The following is a 21,394-nucleotide window of genomic DNA, read 5'->3' as shown; positions in this document are numbered from 1 at the left end:
AACACGGTAGTGAATTAGCAAAAGTCACCATCTTACCAGAGCTTCCTTTATTTTTATTTATTTTTTTGAGACAGAGTCTTGCTCTGTCACTCAGGCTGGAGTGCAGTGGCACGATCTCTGCTTCACGTTTGTTCGATTCTTCTGCCTCAGCCCCCGGGTAGCTGGGATTATAGGCATCCCCCACCATGCCTGGCTAATTTTTGTATTTTTAGCAGAGATGGTGTTTCGCCATGTTGGTCTCAAACTCCTGACCTCAAGAGATGCACCCATCATGGCCTCCCAAAGTGTTGGGATTATAGGCATGAGCCACTGTGCCCGGCCCCAGAACTTCCTTTACAGTGGGGAGAGACAGGCATTGAATTAGGAAGCATGTGAGTGCGGACAATAAGAAAAATGAAGCAGGCCAAGGGGGCAGAGAGAGATGAAGGAGCATATTATTTTAGCTGGGGTGGTCAGGAAAGGCCTCTGTGAGGAGGTGGCAATTGAGCAAAGACCTGAATGAAAGGAAGGAACCAGTAGTAAGGACACCCAGGGAAGAGCAGACCAGGTAGAGAAACCGCAGACTCTTACTTTCTAACTGCCCTACAGTGGTCTAAGGTCCATTCTTGTAATAGAGCCCCGATTCCATCATATTCAGTGGCTCCACTTCCCAGGCTGAACCTTGACTGACGTGACTGTTAGTCAAGACCGTTAACTAACCTTGACTGCTAAGATAAATGTGGTGACGTGTTAACAACAGGCGAATCTGGGTGAAGCATAGATATGTCCACGGAACTATCTTACAACTTCTCTGTAGAATTCACATTTTTCTAAATACGATTTAAAAAGGTAAAAATGTTGAGGAAGCAATCAGTGAGTGAATGAATGAGTGCTGTTGTTCACTAAATGTCCTCCTACTTTCCTGCAGTTCTAGATCTTTATTTAGTTGATCCCATGCACACTGAAGGCACCTCCCTCACAGAGCACACAGTCATTTTCCGTGACTCATTCTGAGACTCTGGGGAGGTCCAGCTCTGTATTGTTGGGTTTTGAGCCCAAATCTCTCTCTGCTGGGGAAAAATAGTTTTGTGTGTATGTGTTTTGGTTCTGATAAAAGAGGATATTGTGCCCCCAACCCCAAAGAATTGAAGGTCTGATGTTGTATATCATAGAACCTTTATTATTTATCCTCTAAATTCTTAGAAACTTACATAACGCCCGTGCTCTAGTTATGACACCATTTATAGACATTTAAAATGCATCTTCATTTATAAATATTTTACATTTGGTCCATAGAACAGATAATTTTACTAAATAATACTGTATTTTTTAAAACAGGCTCTGTATATACTTTGAATATGTATATATTACATATATTTTTTTATATAGAGATAGATTTACTTGGTGTTCTGAGAATAAATCCTTATTGCAAAAAAAGCATATATGATAATACAATATCTTCTTCCCCCCGGGCAAATACTAAAAAAATGTTACACATATTCACAGTTCTCACAGTAATTGTACGACACTTAATATTGTGCTCTATAAGGTAGGTTTGGATGGAAATCAGTTAGGGGATTTCTTGCCAAACATCTCACTTAGAATTGCTTACAAACATTAAATACACTGCATTTGTCTTAGAGAGACTTGTTCTCAGTTTCACATTGAAGAACAAAGAGAAAGTTGGAAGTTCTTCCTGCCCTTAGTCTAAAGGAGTTCACACACAGATGGGGAAGTGGGACCATGAGATACAGTGAGGGGTTCCTGTCATTCTAAACACTATAATTTAACAATACATATGATTCTGATCATGGATTCACCAGCTGGCATTGGGGATGCCTTGGCAATAGGACTATTTTACAGATGACCTCAGAGGAAAAGGTTTTAGATTTCCTATACAATATCAAATGAGACCTTATGTGCCACACATGAGGATGAATGTGCATATTATGCGTTCATATGTATACACATATTTTTTTCTCTACAATAATGTGCTTAATATTCTGAGGGTAATATCTTATTGCAAGAACTGGTATGCTGGTCACTTTCAGATGAGAATGACAAGAGATTAAAAACCCCACAGTCACAGTTATTTACCATAGTTATTAAGGATTAGTCAAAAAACACGGCTTGTGAGCTAACTAGCTAAGGAGCTACGGGGCACAACATACGATTTGCTGCGTGGGAACCCATCTTCCTGGCAAATGAGACACGCGGAGCTATTGGAGCTTGCAAGAAACTGTCTTCACTTGAAGTGCTGCTGCCACCACGGAGCCCGATTCCAGAAAGGAACAAATCATACTTCCCAATGAAGCAGTTTGAATCTCGGAAGCACATTGCGGGGGGTTCTCTGGATTAACGCTAGCTCCTCGGTTAGTGGGCCGGGTGGGTTTCAGTGGCAGTGAGGAGACTCCTGCTGAGGAATTTCAAGGAAGGTGAGGCGGCAGCAGCTTGGGGCGGGTGGCAGTGAGGGTGGTAGTTTAAGAAGGAGACCGAAAGATTACTGGATCCGTCTTGAGTGTCGGACAGATCCTTCACCTTGATTTCTCCTGCAACTATTTTGTATTCTGTGAAATCGGGCAGCTTAAGAGAAACTGGAGCTCAGGTATGGGAAGTTTCCCCAGTAGGACCTGAGGCCCCTGGAATGGCGATAAAAATAGATCAGTTGTGCTTGTGGCAGTTTTCCAGCAAGCAGGGCTTGTCTGGATGGATTGCACTGGGCCAGGTCCAATCAGAATGGCCCGGCGGGGAGGGGACAGGGACATTGGGCTGCAGAATGCTCATTCATTCGGGCAGCGGGGACAAGGACACGCTGCAGATTGCGGGAGAAGCGGCCCTGGGAATATCGACTGAGGCCCCTGGGTTTTTTTTTTTTTTTTGTCCAGCTGCCTTGGAAAGGAGAAAACCAAAAACACGAAAGCCAGAGCTCCACTGGCTCCTGCTACTTAAGAGCAAGCGTTCCTGGGAAGTCTCCATTGTACAAAATGCCCTTTTCCTGTGCATGGAGCAGCGTTCCGAGGGAAAGGAACTCCTGCAAAATCCGAGATAACAGTCATGGGTTTCGGCAGTGAGAGAACAGTCAGGAACAGGTCTAAAAGCCAGGAGCACGTGTGGCCTCGCTGCATCACGCTCCCTGGCGGGATAAAAATGATCTACCGCGGCGGTTACCAAGGCCGATTGTGGGATGCTGATGGGGCCTAGATTAAAAAGGTCACCAGTCCACCGGGTACCAGAAGCCACTGGGTATCCTTGCCCACGGCAGGGCCCACCCAGAGGTCTAACTGTCCTCCCACCTCCCCTCTCTGCGTGGTGATGGTGTCTGGACTCGCCACTCGAGGTAGGTTGAGATAGAAGGTATCCTCAGACATCAAGTGGTGGTCGTGCTCAGCCAGGTCGGGGGGTGAGAGTGTTGGGTCGGCGAGCGGCCCCCACCCTAGATGTAGGCCTCCTTGCTGGTGGAGCTGCCGGCCTGAGGCTGCTCGGGACCATTCTCCGGGCGAACGATGTCTTCGCTGGGCTGGACCATGACTTGGATGCGCTGTGGGCACCAGGGAGGAAGGCGTGAGGCTCTCTGGAGAAAACCCCAGGCTGGGGTGGACAGGACAGGCTGTGTCCTTTTCCTGCCCTCTCTTCAAGCCCATCCTGTCTGCTCTGCCTCCAAGCTACACCCAGACTCCAGCACAGCCCCGCATCCTGCCCCACATGGGTCATGCCACAGCCCTTCTCACTTGGGTTATTGCAACAACTCCCAGCCCTCAGCTTCCACTCCCGCCTTCATTCTGTCCTCTCACCCCTTCATTTTGTCCTCAACATAGCAGCAGGAGAGTTCTGTGAAAACCAGACTCAGATCACGTCCCTCTACTACTCAGGACCCAACAGAGGCTCCCATTTCACTGAGAAGCAGAGCCAAAGTCCTCCAAGGCCTTACATGACCTGGCCCCTGCCACCTCCCAGTCCTCAGTGTCCTCCCTTCTCCCTCGTGTATCCATCCCATCCACATGGGACTCCTCAATGCCCCGCAAACACAACAGGCACGCTCACAACCAGGGCCTTTGCACAGGCTGCACCCTCTGTCCGGCACAGTCTTTCTCTCAGATAGTGACAGCTCGCTCTCCGCCTCCCAAGTCTTGGCTCAAATGTTTTGCCTTCTCAGTGAGGCGTCACCTGGCACTCCCTAAACCCCCACCTACTTGATTTTTCTCTATAGTGTTCTTCCCACCCCACATGTTTTTTTTGCTTGTCTTCCTCTACCAGCATGGGAGTTCTAGGAGGGTGTGATTTCTGCTTATCTTGTTCACGGCTGTGTCCGCAGCATGGACAGTCTTGCCTGGCACATCATCAGGGTTTCATCCACATGTGCAAGATGGATAGATCCCCCACTGCCTTTGCCATCCTGCCCCATCAGCTCACACCCTGGCCTCAGGTACGCCCTGGCTCTTCCTACCAATGGGCCTTTGCACAAGCTGTGGTCTTTTCTGCAAGGGCACCCCCTCGACCTCTCGTCATGCCAAGCCCCGGCTGCTGTTTGGGGTTCTCCAGTGGATCATGGAAAATGAAAGCTTTGGACCCACAGTGGGAAGAAAGGGCTACAAGCCCTGGCTCTGGTCATAGCTTCCTGAGCTGGGAACCTGCTCACCCAACCCCTGCGGTTCCTCAGTTTCTCCATCTGAGGTTAGAGGAGGATGGCCCAGTAACTCTGGGGCTGCACGTAACCTACAGCCCGGCTTCCCTGTGCCTTGGACCTGAGAGTGCTTCCCCTGGGCCTGGCAGGTGCATCTCCCAGGGAACTACAGCGGAGAGCTACTTGTCCAGGGCCCTTCATGCTCTGACTCTCCACTCTTCCCAGTGGCATCTTCTCAGCCTGCACACACCTCATCAATGTCTCTGCTTGGTGCCTCCAGCACTCCCTTACTCCCTCAAGAACTGAGTACAGTTTAACAAAGTGCAGGCATGGACAGAGAACCCTATATGATGGTGAGGCCCTTGCTGGGGGCAGCAGGTCTTTTGTGCTCTGTCATTCCTTGTGGGTAAGATCACATTTTCTCTATATTAACCCTACAAATGAGATCTAGAGTGAGCCCTGGGCAAATGTGATCCCACCCTCCATCTGTTCCAAGCCCTTCATGATGCCCCATTGCCACCAGGATAAAGGCCAAAGTTCTTGTACTGGTTTTCAAAGGCCTTCACGATCTGGCATACCTTCTTACATCCCAGCTTCATCTCTTGTCATGCCCCCTCCTCACACCTCTTTCCTCTTTACCCTCCAGCCACACTGATCTCCCTTCAGTTCACCCGATACGGTTTATACCCCCGGACCTTTGCACATGCTTCCCAACCTCTCCTCCCCTCCCTCTTCTGGTAATCTTCTTTCTGCTTCTACTTTTAAGTCTGGTTTATCCTTAGGCCTCTCCTTTGTTATCCCCTGTTCTGGAAATCCTTCTTCAATCCTCCTTAAACCAGGTAGGGCTGAGGCAGGGCTATTTGCTCCCACCCCCCTGCCTTTAATACTCTATTGTCTTTGGCTGTTGGTTTGTCTGTCTCCCCAGCTAGACTGTGAGCTTCATAAGGGGTGGGGCTGTTCCTGGCACAGTGGGGGAAGGGCACTGGCAATTTGGAAGGTGGGAAAGGGCTTACCTGCTTCAGAGAGCCCTTTAAGGTGAGGAACATGTAGGCCATGTACCCGGGGATGAGGACCATGGAAGACAGAGCCATGAGCCAGCCCACACCTTGGCCCCACTTGGGGAAAACGTAGCTTCCCATGGTGAGAGGCGTCATCTGCACAGCACTGAAAATGAACACACCCTGGAGAGGGTGGAGGGGAGGGCATGGACGGGGAGGAGTCAGTCACAGAATGGACCACCCTGAAGCCAGCAGGCCGACTGCCCTCTACCCTTGCCTGGAGGCTGACCCAGCACCTTATGCACTGCTAGCACATAAGGTGCTTTTGTACATAATAGAAAAAGACACCCTCTCAGGGAAGATCAGTACGAAAAGGCTACCCCTCCAAGGAGACTAATTAGAAAAGGGAACCCTTTCCTCCAAGTTCCCCAGCTTCGAAAGCAGAGCAAGGGTGAGGTATCAGCTCCTGGTGTGCCACTGGCAGGGTCCCCTTATGTGGGACACAACATATGTAGTGGCTCTGCCCCCACCTCAAGGACCTCGAATGGCTCCTCCCTGGCCTGCCCCTGCTTCAGCTCCTGCTTGTGGGAATGAGGGACCCTGTGAAGAAGGGGTCTGCAAGTGCCAAGAGCTTGAGCTTCAGAATCAGGCCAGCTTGATTCGAATCCCAGAACTGATTAGCTGGGTGACGCTGGCTAGGTGATCCCCAGATCCTGCAGCAGTAAAGTGGCACAATAATGCCTCTTTTCTGAGGTTTGTGAGGGTGATATATGTGTCTTGTACCACACAGAGTGAAGGACAGATGCCCAACAGATGGCAAAGGAAGTATTATTAAGTAACAGGGTTTCTGGGACCTCTTCCACCTGCCTTTGGACCTGATTTCCCCCAGGGCCTGGTCTAGCCTCATCCTAACAGGGCTAATCAGGTCTTCCTCTTACCGCCACAATGATTGGGGTGAAGAAAGACCAGCAGAGCTTCCACCAGATGCAGGGCCTGGAGCCAACCATCTCTTGGATATTGTCATAGAATCGGTTGACACCTGTGACATTGGGAGCAGGAGAGATGGATGAGCTGTGAGTACTTTAGGGTCAAAGCCTGGTGCTACCACTTTCTCATAGCATGACCATGGGCAAGAACCCTAACTTCTCTGAGCCTCGGTTTCCTTGTCTGTGCCATGGGGTTAATGCTCAGGGGGTCCTTGTTACTAAGTACTTTTCAATAGCCCAGTTCTCATAGCAAGTGTGTAGGTAAGCAAGTAACTTTAATGTGACGATATCTACCAACAAAAGGATATTGACAAGATAATCCCCTGCACCCCTGCCACTCTCAATGTCCCTCCCACTCTACATCTATCCCAGCCATTCCTTCAAAGGCTTTCCTGGGCAGGGGCTGTTTTTCCCTGATATACAGCTGCTATAAGAAACTGGTAATCAGCTGCAAAGAAGAACTGCAAATCTCACAAAAAAGAAAAACCCTAAACCCACAGGGTATCTAGAAGTTCACCAGAGTGGCTGGGCACTGCTCCAATTACAAGCAGAGTCACTGACCAGTGAGGATCTGACCATGTTAGAACAGTTAGAGAGAAAAGGTGGTACTGGGAGTGTAAATTAGTACAACTTCTATGGAAATCAGTACAGAGATTTCTCAAAGAACCAGAAATAGAACCACCATTTGATCCAGCAATCCCACTACTGGGTATCTACCCAGAGAAAAAGAAATTATTACATCAAAAAGGTATCTGTACTCATGTGTTTATTCACAATAGCAAAGATATGGAATCAACCTAAGTGTCCATCAGTGGATGGCTGGATAAAGAGAATATGGTATACATACACAGTGGAATGCTATTCAGCCATAAAATAGAATGAAGTCATGCCTTTTGCAAAAGCCATCATCTAAAGCAAAACAACTCAGAAACAGAAAGTCAAATACTGCATGTTCTCACTTAAAAGTGGGAGCTAAACACTGGGGACAGGTGGATATAGAGTAGAATAATAGACACTGGTGACTCAGAACGGTGGGAGAGTGGGAGCTGAGGTAGATGGTGAGAAATTACTTAGTGGGTAGAATGCACATTATGTGGATGATGGGTACACTTAAAGCCCAGATTTTGCCACTACACAAGATATCCATGTAACAAAATTGCACTCAGATCCTTTAAATTTATACATATATAAAAAAAGAGAAGGGACAATGACAAGGCAGAAGAGGTGGCAGATATTGCAAAGAGGTGATACAGAATATTATGTTTCTTTCAAAACATTTGCTCTGCTGTGACAATCAAATATGCAGGAAAGGATGTTGTCACTTTTTACTATCATGCAGTTGGCTCAGGAAACTTAGGCCACAAAACAAACAAAATCAATGTTTCTCTTGTGATTTGTTTTAAGGTAGTGCACACTTTTCATTACTGCCTAGCTTTTTAAATCTATAACTTTAAAACTTTAAAAAATGGTTTTGGTTTCTGTTTTCTGAATAAAATCTCCAAAACCCTTTTTATTCCAAAATTTATAAAGAAATGTTGGCACCTATTTTAAATGAATTCATTTAACGGCTCTTATATCTTCTAGACATGGGAACCTCCTGGACTAACCTTACTGAATTGTAATGTGAAGAATAAATAAATACATAAATGTAGGGAAAATACCTGGTGTTCAAATTGCACTTGTTGAATGAGGACTGAAGAAAGGAATGAATGGATGAATGAGTGAATAAATAAGGGAGGAGGGGCTGATACTCACCGTAAAACCAGGAAATAGAGACACATTCAAAGAACACGAGAAACAGCAGGCTCATGCCACTGGCAGAGTAGTAATCAAAGAGTTTGAAGACATAAATGCCTCCCTGCAAGAGAAAAAGAGGTAAGAACAGGTGCACTTCCCCCAGTGCCCATCAGTGGATGGCAGCCAGTTCACAGACGACATGGGCTCTGCAGGCTGATGGGGTTGGTATTAGGCTGCATTGCAGCAAGAATGCTTCAGGATAGATTAGATGAAGCACTGAGGGCTTTGTGAGCATGAGAGTACATGGATATTGGCAGTCTGGGGATTGGGAAGGAAATGTTCAGGTGGTAGAGGGAAATGCCAATTTCTGGTACGGCTGGAGGACAGAAAGAGAAGTTGGTCACCAGGGCCGTCTGTTTACAGGTAAATCGGTCACGTCTCTCCCCTACTTAAAACCTTCCATGGCTTCAATGAGACAATAATGTAACACATAAATAAGCAGAGAGAGATCCCATCCCATCCCATCGCATCCCATCCCATCCCAATGTCTTGACCTGCAAGGTCTGCATGGGCTGCTTTTGATCTCGCACCCACTGCCTCACTCCCTCTGCCTCCGCCCCACTGGCTTCCTTCCTATCCCTCAAATGCCTCAGGGCTTTTGCACCTGCTCTACTCTTTCCCCAGATCTTTCTCTGGCTGGCTCTTTCTCATCATTTAAGTCTCAGCTCACTTTCTTGGAGAGAGAGAGACCTCCCCTGACTACTCGTTTGAGGGAGCGCCCCTCCTGTCCCACTGGCCATTCTCTATTCTGCTATCCTCTTTTCTCCAGGGCACCTGACACTCTCCAAAATCATCTAATTTGTCTGTCAGTCTTGCCCACCAAAATGTAGGCTCTAAGAGAGCAGACACGGTAGTATCTGTCACATTAATTGACAAATTTCCAGGGTCATGCCAGGCCCATAGTAGGTGTTCAACAACTATGAATGAAGGGGTGAATGAATACTAACTCTGGAGCAGAACTGCGTTTGGATCTGGGCGGTGATTCGTGGATGATAAAAATCAGACCCACAGGGCTGAACTCATGTCGCTAGAGTTGTTCATATTTATATTGTACAATGATAAATGTAATTGCATAAAATGTAAAGTAGAAAACAAATATACTATAAACAATTATTATATATATATATATAGTACAATTCACTAGCTACGTGAGCATTTCTCATTCATGTCATTACAAAAGAAAAACGGGAAGGAAAGAAAGCTTTCAGCAGTCTCAGCTTCAAAGGCCCAACTCCAATTTGACTTTGTGGCTAATTTCTGTGGGCCTTTCAAAACTCAATTCCTGCATCCCCTCCTCCAGGAAGCAGTGCCCGGTGCCCCTAGGCCAGTTCGGCACTGCATTCTCTAGCTCTGTCCTATGTGTCCCAGCCAATGTTTGCGTCTCCCACCAGCCCGGGAGCCTCTGGAGGGCAGGGACCCCATCTGACTCACTGTTATGTGCCCAGAGCTTGGCACGGAGGTGATGCTCAATAAAGGCAGGAAAGGTGGTATACAACAGGGGAGGGGAAAGAGGCCCTGGGCAGGGCTGGGGGAGTTTCAGGTGCTTACTGAGCTTACCTGAGTGATGTTAGAGAGGCCGATCAGGTAGGAGATGATGCAGACAGCTGCAATGAAGAGCTCCCTGCGGTTGCGGAGGAGCCTGGGGTACTCGTCCACCAGGGCCGTGATGAAGCCCTCCACAGTACAGAACTTCAGGAGGGAACAGAGGTCAGCTACCTGCAGCAGCCCCAGCCCCAACCCACCCAAAGCGTGGAACTCTAAGGAAAGATGGAGGCCCAGCAGCACCGAGCCAGGAGAGCCCAGGGGCCAGCCTGATTCTGCCTATAACTCACTTTGCGACCTCAGGAGAGTCCCTTCCCTCTGGGAATCAGTGTCCCTTTCTGGAAAATGGATAAGGTAGCTGAGCTGTTTCCTGAAGTTTTATGCAGTGGAACATTCTAGGGGCCTGGAATTTTTGGTCATCTTCTTGGTAGCCAAGAGTGGCGTCCTCTTCCTGCTCGCTCGGGGACTGAGAAGACTGGGGGTGGGGAGATCCTGGGGTGCCCTGGGCGCCCTCACCTGGCTGTCAATGCCCAGCATCAGCAGCATGGAGAAGAATAGGATGGCCCAGAGTGGGGAGATAGGCAGCTGGGTCACTGCCTCCGGGTATGCCAGGAACGCCAGCCCGGGGCCTGAGCAGAACAGGGCAAAAAGAAGAAAAATAAAACGTCCTTAGCACCTACAGCCTTCCCAGTACACTGCCCATTTTCTAAGCCTTTTTTCATTTCATCTTCAGAGTAACCTTGCGAGTGAGTGTTGTCAGCCCCTTTTTCCAGATGCAGAAAGACAGTGAAGAATGAGGAGCTATGGTAACTGTGCCCAGAGGCAAGAGGACCAGTGAGGAGCTGTGGCTATCTTCTGGATCAGGGATGGTATGGCCTGGCCAGTGGTGGGGATGGTACAGGTGCAGAGAGGTGACCTGACAGAGAGCTATGTGGGGGGCAGATGGGGCAGGTCCTGGTATTGGCTGGCTTGCAGGGTCAGAGTGAGGGAAGAGTCCTGGACGATGCTGAGGTCTCCACCCTGGGGACTGGATGGTGGAGCCCTTCTGTGATGGGGAGCATAGTGGAGGAGAAGGCTTTGGAGCAACATGTGTTTGGCACGTGTTGTGTCTGAGTACTTGGTGGAGGTGTCTAAGAGATCAGAAAATCTTGGAATGAGAAGGAAAGAGACTGTAACCTCCCTGGGTCTGGCTCTGGATGGGGACAGGGGAATGGCTGGAGAGTTGCAGAGAAATGAGATGATGGCTGCCCTTGAAGGGGAGATTAGAACCTGAGCAGAGAATGTTCCTTTCACAGGACCAGCCCACTTCTTCAAGGGACCAGTCGTGTATCCCCATGAGCTTCAGGGGCCTCTGCCCTGCACACAGCGGGCTCCTCCCCTTGGCTGCTTGCCTGGCTGTGCAGGGCAGGACTGTCCAGGGTTTTCCTTGGGCTCTGTGGCACTGATGGCTGTGTGGTGAGTAGAGTCGACATGGCCCACTTGGTGAGAGCATTTTTGGAGCTGAGACAAAAGCATGAATTTGGGGGTCTTTGTAGTATGGTGGTGAACATGTCTGAATTGGACCAAAGCTTATACGCCCGAGGCAAGAGTGGATCGTCTCCCAGAAAAGTCCAGGATTGTGCTGGACATGGAAGTATGCCCAAGAGACTAAGACCCAAGGCTGGGAGTCAGCCAGACCTGGCCTCCAACTCCAGATCCATCATCTTCCCAGCTCCAGGCCGTTGAGAGTGAGTCTCAGATTCTTTATCTATGAAATAGCTAACAATAGCATGTATTGCAAAATGTTGAGAAGAATTGCATTGCCTGGCAGATAGGGAGTGTTCAATGCCAGTGAGCCACAGTTGTAGTGGTAATGGTGATGATGGCAAAAGCCAGCATGGTTAATGCCCCCATGCCAGGAGCCCGGCCCCACATAGTGTTGTGCTGACCTGAGGCCGCCACATCAGCAATGGACCTCTTGGTGACATGGGCCATGAAACCCACGATGGAGAAGATGACGAATCCTGCGAACATGCTGGTGCACGAATTAATACAGCAGACGATGATGGAGTCCCTGCAGAGGGAGGGGTGGGGTCAGAAGGGTAGGGCTGGCAGACAGTGTAGCTGCTGGCTGTGGTTATGGAGGGGTGGCCTGGAGGAAGGGGCTATACAGTGGGCCCCAGAAGTACAGGCCCTAGGGGAGGGCAGAGCCACAGAATCAGGGTCAGGGAAGGGCACAGTAGGAATGTCTGTGTCTGCAAAAGGAGTGATATAAAGGACTGGCTCAGGGAGAGGTTAAGCTGAGTGCAAAGTGGCCAAAGAGGGCCCTAACACGGTGAGCGTGGGCGTGGATTCGAGGGGCTCATCCAGGAAAGAAGGGGCTCCTGCAGCTGTCCGCTCAAACCTGTAGACGTTGTTGTGGAAAGAGTTGTAGCTCCCAAGAGCAATCAGGGACCCCAGGCCCAGCCCGTATGAGAAGAATATCTGGGTGGCCGCATCCAGCCACACCTGTAGGCAGAATCATCAAAGACTGTCAAAAGTAATCACCATAGCCACAGCTCCCCACGGCCTTTTCCACGTGCCCACCAGCTCTCCCTGGCAACAAACCCGGTCTATAGTGAGGGTCAGAAAGATGCGAAAGCTTGTCTCAAAGCTGCTAAGTCGTGGCTCAGAACCTGGGCTGCGGGGGTGCTCACCTCGGAGTCGGACAGTTTGCGGAAGTTGGGCGTGATGTAGAAGAGGATGCCTTCCTTGGCTCCAGGCAGCGTCACTCCGCGGAAGAACAGGATGATCAGCATGATGTAGGGGTATGTGGCTGAGAAGTAAACCACCTGGGAGGAAAGAGAGTGAACTGGTGATGCCTCCCTCTGTACACCTTTGCTTCCTCCTCCCCCATTTCCCCTACATCCGTATCTGTTGTGTCTCTGGGCTTGATTCCAGTTCTTCCGCCTCCAGGAAGCCTTCCCAGATCCCTGCTCTCTTTGGCCACTTTTCTGAAGCTCCTTGGAGTCTGAGCCAAGCAGCTCATATTTGGTTTTCCCCTTCCCCTGTCCCCTCCTATATTTTGACTTCTAAATTATCCAAGCAATGCATGTGGTGACAGAAAAACTTTTAAATTAGATATGCACACACACACATACATAAATTTCCTTCACCAGCACCTAGAATTAAGTTATGTGGAGGGCAGGGCTTGTGTTGTTCACATCTCTGTTCACATCCCCATATCTAGAACAATCCACCGTATACAGTAGACACTCAATAATTGTCTGACAAGCACATAAATGCATGGATGTTCTCACCTGAATGCTCCTCTGAGACTCCTTTACAGATGTGATCGCATTTTCTTACAAAATAAGGTTCAAATTAGGTACTTGCCTTTCCATGTAACATATTTAGAGTTAAAAAACACAAGCACATACCGGTTTGTTTCCCGTTTTGTTTACTAAACATTGTTTTATTGCCTCATGAACAATTTGACATTTTAATTACACAAAACAGTCCCTCAGAAGGCCCTACCATTCTAAGTTTCCCCACTGTTATCCATTTAGGTTACCTCCAATTTTGTGACTCTAAATAACACCACATTAAACACCCCTGCACATGAATCTCCTGCTACAAAATTATTATACCACTCTTGGGACAAATCTGTAGAGGTGGAAATACTGAGTTAAAAGGAATAAACTCGTCCCAGGCTTTTGATCCATTTAGCTTGTTGCCTTCTAGAAATGGAGCTTCACCTGGCATTGCAGAGCGTGTCTTCCTCTCACAAGGCCAGTACTAGGTATCATCATTTAAACAATTATTTTTTGCCAAATTGGTAATCATTGTCTAAAATTGCATTTCTTTGCTCACTAGTGTGGAAGAGCAATGTTCAAGTTCAATGACCTTTATATCTGAGTCTAATATGAACCTGCTTCTTGGTCAGCATGGACAGTTCACCGCCTTAGCCTCACCTACCTGACTTGACCCCGAGATTCTGTAGGATTAAGGCGGGCAGTCACAATCCACAAGAAAACTCATTGTGCTTGAAGCTAGGAAAAGGGAAATCAAACTCATCTGTGTCACCCACGAGCTGTGTAACTGAGGATCAACGTCGTAGCTTCACTTTCTCTTGTCTGGAAACTGGGCACAGTCACACCTACTGCTCAGAATGGTGGGTCACATGAGGACATACAGCAGGCTTATTATGTGTTGCCTCAGTCTCGTACTTCCCTGTGCCTTCCGTGTTCAGCATGAAGCCAGGCACACAGCAGGTATTCAGTAAATGTTTGTGGATGGATTGGTTGACATCCTCAATATATGCAGTGAGGGGGCCCTACTGTCTGTCCCCAAGAAGTGGCCAGACTCCTAGTGTAGCAGAAACTCTAATGATCACTCCAAATGATTATGAGTGATACTATGTATTGAGTGCTTACTATGTGTGAGCCATATGCTAAGCATCCTTCTCTTCTCCCTCAGTCTTTGTGATGACCCTGTAAGGTACTGTTATTGTGACCATTGAACAGATGGGGAGACTGAAGCTCAGAGAGGTGAAATGGCTTGCTTAAGTGCACACAGTTAGAAACTCAGGGACTAAGATTCACACCCTTCCAAAGCCCATAAGCCCTCTACTTTTCTGCTCCCTAAAGTTAGACTGGGAGATGCTCGTGCTCTCTTTCAGCATCCCTAGTCCTAGGAATGGATCAGAGATATTTTTACACCAGGCTTGGATTTGAGAACTCAGTGGGTCCAGAGTTCCCACTGCATAGAACTAGGCAGCTTTTCATCAGCTGTGCCCATACCGTAGTGTGGAATTTGTTAAGGTTCTGCTTGGCTCATTTCTACGACTGCTTCTAGTACCGTGAGTCTGCTTCTTGGGTAGTTCTGACCTTCCTGCTTCCCGGCTTATTCAGTACAAATCCCTTCTCTGCCCTTGACTTGCTTAAGATCTGAGTCAACACACTTCCCCTTCAGTCAAGGTCAGTGAGAGACTCTGCCATCTTCTGTCCCAAAATTCCTGGGGCAGGGCTTGTAAGGGAAAAGAGGTGGGGTAAGGCCAGTTTTCCACCTCCCAGGTGTCCCCAGGCTGGACATCCCAGCTTGGTATTTGCTCTGCACTTGCTGATAATAAAAATAAGAGCAGGGCTGGGCGCGGTGGCTCATGCCTATAATCTCAGCACTTTGGGAGACCAAGGCGGGCGTATCACGAGGCCAAGAGGTCGGTACCAGCCTGGCCAAAATAGTGAAACCCCGTCTCTACTAAAAATGCAAAAATTAGCCGGGTGTGGTGGCCCGTGCCTGTAGTCCCAGCTACTTGGGAGGCTGAGGCAGGAGAATTGCTTGAACCCTTGAGGCAGAGGTTGCAGTGAGCTGAGACTGAGCTACTGCACTCCAGCCTGGGAACAGAGCAAGACTCTGTCTCAAAAAAAAAAGCAATAACAACTCCCCTTACTAGGTGCTGAGTGATTGACAAAATTACCATCTCATCTGATTATCACAATAAACCAACAGATAAGTATAATTATTAGTCCCATTTTACAGAGAAGGAAACTGAGCTTCAGGGAGGCAAAGTGACTTGCCTGAGCTCACAGCTAGTAAATGATGAGGTTGGGATCTGAACTCATGGACTGCTTAATACAGAGCCCGAGTCTTTAACCATTAGCCTGTTCACCTCTGTTGCTCCTCAAAGGCCAGGATGTGAAGCTATCATCTCTGGAGCTTCTGTACCTAGCACACGGTTCGATGCAGAGCACATGCTCTGGGAAAGTTTCTTCAACAGTCCGGGAGCAACATCTGCCCTCTGTTTTGAGATGACTCTGTTGTGCCCAGTGGAATCCCATGGGACTTGCTGTGAGCTTGGCACTGTGCTGCACTATTTACTTTCATCCTCACAACCACCCTAGAAGGTACGGTGATGTTATTATTCCCATTTTGCAGTAAAGGAAACTAACACACACAAGTGATGAAAGGACCTGCTTAACTCAAGGCTGGATAGGCCTCCTGGGAGTTGTTGGGCAGAGCTTCCTTTGTAGACCCATTCCTCTCTCTAGTGCCCGCCTGTCCCCACTGTGCACATATATCCCTTACCTTTCCAGTCCAGCCGACACCCTTCCAGATACAGAAATACACCAGGATCCAGGCAATGGCCAGTGTGATGGCCAGTGGCCAGCGGATCTGACCTGGCTTATCCAGCCCGTCTGTCATCTGATGCATGTTGCGCCTGGTCAAACAGTGGAGGGAGGAGAAAGTCACATGGAGCTGGTGGAAGCTGGAGTGACCCAGGGGTGCCTGGGGCATGGCCACAGATGATACACTCCCCTGGAATTGTGCTGACACCATCAACACCATGATTCAAGAGGTGGCTGGGGACTGCAAGGCCCATTATACTAATCAGAAGAAAGTGCTGTTTGATCAAGAGATCAAAGAGAGCAGGACCTGCCAGGGCCTGAATCAGCCACTACTGCTCATCTGATAGCCCAGTGGCCCCCTACTGGGACCCTGCTTTCATTTTTGCTCTGTCCCCTCTCCAGCCCCAGAGAGCCTTCTAAATTGCAAGTCTGATCATGTCACTCCTCTGCTTACTTCAATGAATAGCTCCTGCTTGTTCTCAGAATGAAGCCCAAACTCCCCGGCCAGCCTTTCAAGGCCTCTGCATCTCTCCCTCCTCTCAGCACTCGCTGCAGCCTGCTCATGGGTGCCTGGCCTGGCCTCACCTGCCTTCCAGCCTTCACATCCTTCCTCTCCAGCACCTGCCTGCCCTGTAGTTTTCTCCTCTAGATGCCACTCCCCGACACCCAGGCTGGACCAGGGGCCTCCCCAGGGTCCCTGCAGCCCAGCCGCCTGTGCTTCCCTCCTCTCCGCACTGGCTGCCTGATGGTACCATTGCCTGCTTGGACGTCCGTGCCTCTCATCCGCTGGCACGTAGTAGGCACTCAAGAAGTGTTTATTGAACCAATGGTTGAATGAAAAGTCTGAACATGCCTGAGAGCTGAATGTGGGAGATGCCGGGAAACAGAACCCACTGGAACATAATTTGATTTTTATTTGTAAGGAAACAGTGTAGCCACGGACGCTATGCCACGAAGTGATCAGGCAACACTGATTCTGACGCTGCCTGAGAACAGCTCCTCCTGGGAACTAATCCAAGGTGCTCTGGGACCTTCTGGTCTGCTCCCAGATCCATCTGAGCCGTTCTAGCACTTAACGGCTTCCTTCATGCCAGAGAGATTTGGGCCCCAGCACCTCATTGTCTCATGTCAGTGCCCCCAACACACATCGCTACAAGGTACTCCCCTGAAGATACAATCAGCATGGTCCTCACTATGGCCAGAGCGTGTGTGCATGTTTATTCCAAGTGACTCTAGGTTTGTAAGTGGATCAGCCTGGTTTTCAGGATGAATCAGGATGTGGTCGACCTCTCCAGGTGATTCTAACTGGCTGTGCTGGTTATTCCCCTCCGTGTGCCTCTCTGATCCACTCTCCCTCTTGACTACTCTGTGCCAAGCTCCGGATGATGACAGCTATGGCTATATTATCTTGCCCCCTGCTCTCTGGCTTCTAGCTGGGTTTGACCAGTGGGAGACACTGGCAGGATGTTAGAGGCAGAGATGTTGAGGAAGGTACTCTCCCTGCTGGACCGTGGCTCTGTAGGTAATTGGGTTTCCCTATCAAAGGTCAGAGCTTGTGTGTCTCATGGCTCCATCTATAGTCCAACTCCTTCTGGGGAGGAATGGCCTTCAGCATCCCTTGTGGCTGCCTTAGCTCTGCCACAACTCTGCAACTATAGTCATGTGTCACTTAACAACAGGGATACATTCTGAGAAATGTGTCGTTAGGCAATTTTGTTGTGGTGTGCATATGATAGCGTGTACTTACACAAACCTAGACGGTGAGGCCTGCTAGACTCCTAGGCCATGTGGTGTGGCCTATTGCTCCTAGGCTGCAAACCTGTGCAGCACATGGCTGTAGTGAATATTGTAGGCAACAGTAACACAGTGATTTCTGTACTAGCCATGCCTAGATGTAGAAAAGGTAAAGTAAAAATCTGGTATTATCTTATGGACCCACCATTGTATATGTGGTCCGTGATGTGACACATGACTGTAGCCCCTTTATCTACCTCTTCTGCTCCCCATCTGAGGTGCCTCTGTCTCCTGCCGGGCTCCGGCTGGCATGCCCGTCCCTGCCATCCCCCGATGGCCCCGTACTCACTCCCAGAACTCCACCACGGCGCTGGTCATGTTGGTGGTATTGACCATGCTGTAGTTAGAGAAGCAGCGGTCTGTGTTCCAGGGGTTGTCGCACTGTTTCCATGGCAGCGTCTGCAAGGACACAGTCATGAGGACACATCCCGCTGGGCTCCCAGGGGCTGGCATGAATGCTCCCAGTGCACCCTGCCCACCCTCATGGTCCCCAAGCCTCCTCACACCTCCCCTTCCCAGAAGCTCTGGGAGGCAAGTAGCATTATGATCCCCATTTGACAGATCAGAGAGGGACAGTGACTTGCTTGAGAATGCACAGCTACTAAGTGCCAGAGCTGAGGTGTGAACCTCTATGTCTTCACTATAAGAAAAGCCTTCCAAGCTGCAGCTGGGGCTGCCTCCCCACCCTGTGACCCTGGGTGAGACCTCACTCATGCAACTCTGCACTGGGTAACAACAGCAAACGCAGGCCTTGTTCTCTGCCAGGCACAGCTCCAAGTTCCTTACGCATATCTGCTCCTTAATCCTCCTAACCTATGAGGTGGGGTTCACTTTTGTTTTCTTTCTTTTTTACTGTGATAAAATACCCATAACATTTACCATCTTAACCATTTGTGAGTGTATGATTTAGAAGCATTAAGTATATCCGTAATGTAGCTCCCTTAAACCTGCCACACCTCTGCAAATAGAGTGATGTGTCACTTCACAACGGGAACACGTTCTGAGAAACGTGTTGCCTAACACTGTCATCATCTATCTCCAGAACTTTTTTCATTTTGCAAAACTGAAACTCTACCCATCAAACAACAACCCCTCACCCCCTGCCCTCAGCCCCTGGCAACCACCATACCACTTTCTGTCTCTATAAATTGGACTACTCTAGGGAACTCATATAAACAAGATCATGCAGTATTTGTATTTTTTTGACTGGCTTATTTCACTTAACATAATGTCCTCAAGGTTTACCCATGTTGACACATGTGTCAGAATTCCTTCCTTTTAATGACTGAATTACATTCCATTGTATGTATAGACCATGTTTTGCTTATCAATTCATTTATCAATGAAGACTTGGGTTCCTTCCACCCAAGACTTGGCTACTGTGAATAGTGCTTCTATGACCAGGAGTATACGAATATCTCCTTGAGAGCCTGCTTTTAATTCTTTGGGTATCTACTCAGAAACAGAATTGCTGGATCATATGGTAATTCTATGTTTAATTTTTTGAGGAACTGGGGCAGTTCTAATTTTACTTCCATTTTATAAATGAGGGCACTGAGACTCAGAGAGGTTAAGTCTCTTTTCCGAAGTTGCACAGCTGGTATACAGTAGAGTCAGGATTTGAACCCAGGCTGTCTGCATCCATATAAAATGGGCTAACAAGACCCACTTGAGAGGGGCGTCATTAGCATTGGATGTGAGCCTACAAGGAGTGCCTGGCCCAGAGGAGATTCTAAATTTGCGAGGCTCTGGCTGTTATGGGGAGACCAAGGCCCACAAAAGACAAACCAAGTTCCCCACTCCTGGAAGAATGGCCTTGTCAGCAGAGTGGTGGCTGTGGCAGGCCGAGGGTGGGCTCTGGGTGTGGCTCCTGCTGAAGGAGGTGGTCAAAGGGGCCACTCACCGTGGTGAAGGAATTGTACAGGTAGTAGATGGCCCAGGAGATGATGACGATGTAGTAGATGTTCAGCCAGAATGATAGCACAGCAGCCGCAAGGCCCACGCCTGGGAGCGGAACAGAGTCATGCATCCATTTAATACAGAATTGACGTGAACTGTGGCATGCTCCACAGCCTCTACAATCCTAGTGATCTTGGAGACAGGCATTACTTAGGACACTGACGCTAAGACAGAGTCAGTGGCTTGCTGAAGGCCATGTACATCTGGCAAGCCAGGGGCCAGGACTCATGTCTTGGGCCCAGTGCAGGTTGGTGGCAGGGAGGGCTGGGGTCTCAGCTTGCTAGGCAAGGTGGGGCCCAGGCCCTCGGTCAGTGAGTACGACTCACTCTGTGTCTACCTGGGTGCCTGTGAGGCACTGAGCATGAGGCAAAGAAAGTCACACCCAGCCCTTGCAGGGGAAATAAATGGGCTAACAGGACTGAGCAGGCTGATATGCAGGGGAATCTGGATTGGGCCTCTCCACGCCACCTCCCTAGTTTCTGACCGGCACAGTATTCTGCCACCTGGCCCCTTGCAATAACCCTCACTCTGCTCAGACATGCACCTGGTGGGCAGATATGTAATGTCAGCACCAGTCTGCATAGACAGCTCCCTCTCTCCAGAGGGGCAGGAGTGTGTGTGGGCAGACACTGCCCAGGGCCCCGCTCTGCAGACTTACCCTTGAACATAGGAGCCAGCTTCCATACCCCCAGCCCCCCGATGGATGTGTACTGGCCCAGGGAGCACTCCAGCAGGAAGAGAGGGACCCCCGCAAAGATGAGTGTCAGGAAGTAGGGGATCAGGAAGGCTCCTGCAGGGTAAAGAAGACAGATGCTCGTGGCCCCAAGACTTCCAAGACCCACCCTGGTGGAGTGCCATGGTTCTGCGTCCCTATCCAGGATTTCTTTATACCTGCCACAAAGGCAGGCCCCACAGCCAAACGCAGGCCCAAGGACAGCCTTACGCAAAATATATCCCTTGTTTTTTTTGCAAGTGAATAGATGAACTTCTTGGTATCATTAATGGAGGACAGTTGTCCTTTCAGAATCTTGATAAAGGGACATGAAGCAAGAAATGGGGCCTGATCCTCCCTCTAGAGTCTTTAGGGACGTTTTTCTCCTACAGTTGGCCCAGAAAAATGCCTAAGCAGGATCCTTTCTGCAAGGTCCAGACCAAGCCAGGAGGTCCCCAGGCCAGCACCTACCACCACCATTTTTCCCGCAGAGATAGGGGAACCTCCAGACGTTGCCCAGGCCGATGGCATAGCCCACGCAGGACATGAGGAAGTCGAAGCGGCCCTTCCACGTGTCCCGGTCGGGGAGGTCTGCTGCCTTCTTCTGCACCTTGACCACCAAGGTTTTGGGCTTGTCATTGGCCACAGGGGCCTCGCTGACCTCGGTGGAGATCTGCCCATCGGCCACCTTGCTGCCGTTGGTTGCCATGTCTCGGAATTTGGACGCGGGGGTCCTGGCAGATGGACGTGCGATGTCAGCCCCGGTCCACGTGGACAGCAGTTTTGCGGCTCAAGGTCACCCTAGGAGGACAGGGGTGGGGTGATAGACACAGAAGGAGAGTAGGACCTTGCAGTTGCCACACCCGAAAATGACAAAAACAAAATAACCCACACACCAGCTAGGTGCTTGAAAAGGCTCT

General features: G+C 49.3%; 1 protein-coding gene across 11 annotated transcripts in view; it reads right to left on the bottom strand.

Annotated features, from left to right (window-relative positions):
- Positions 1-1,138: 1,138 nt before the first annotated feature.
- The window catches only part of SLC6A1 (solute carrier family 6 member 1), a 43,860-nt gene continuing 23,604 nt past the window's right edge, over positions 1,139-21,394 (bottom strand). For all 11 annotated transcript variants that reach the window (XM_078351645.1, XM_078351641.1, XM_035276303.3 and 8 more), the window contains 14 exons: positions 20,946-21,275; positions 20,421-20,552; positions 19,707-19,807; positions 18,093-18,202; positions 15,969-16,101; positions 12,599-12,733; positions 12,307-12,410; positions 11,852-11,976; positions 10,440-10,552; positions 9,939-10,070; positions 8,340-8,442; positions 6,537-6,637; positions 5,614-5,781; positions 1,139-3,517 (listed from right to left, as the gene is read on the bottom strand). In XM_078351645.1, coding sequence (XP_078207771.1) covers positions 3,413-3,517; positions 5,614-5,781; positions 6,537-6,637; positions 8,340-8,442; positions 9,939-10,070; positions 10,440-10,552; positions 11,852-11,976; positions 12,307-12,410; positions 12,599-12,733; positions 15,969-16,101; positions 18,093-18,202; positions 19,707-19,807; positions 20,421-20,552; positions 20,946-21,183 — 1,800 coding nt within the window. In that variant the 5' untranslated portion in view covers positions 21,184-21,275 and the 3' untranslated portion in view covers positions 1,139-3,412. The remainder of the gene's footprint in view (positions 3,518-5,613; positions 5,782-6,536; positions 6,638-8,339; positions 8,443-9,938; positions 10,071-10,439; positions 10,553-11,851; positions 11,977-12,306; positions 12,411-12,598; positions 12,734-15,968; positions 16,102-18,092; positions 18,203-19,706; positions 19,808-20,420; positions 20,553-20,945; positions 21,276-21,394) is intronic.

This window comes from Callithrix jacchus, chromosome 15, assembly GCF_049354715.1.
Source record: "Callithrix jacchus isolate 240 chromosome 15, calJac240_pri, whole genome shotgun sequence".
In the NCBI taxonomy this organism is placed as follows: domain Eukaryota; kingdom Metazoa; phylum Chordata; class Mammalia; order Primates; family Cebidae; genus Callithrix; species Callithrix jacchus.
Note: the sequence above shows the minus strand (reverse complement) of the source record. Positions and strands in the feature narration are given on the sequence as shown.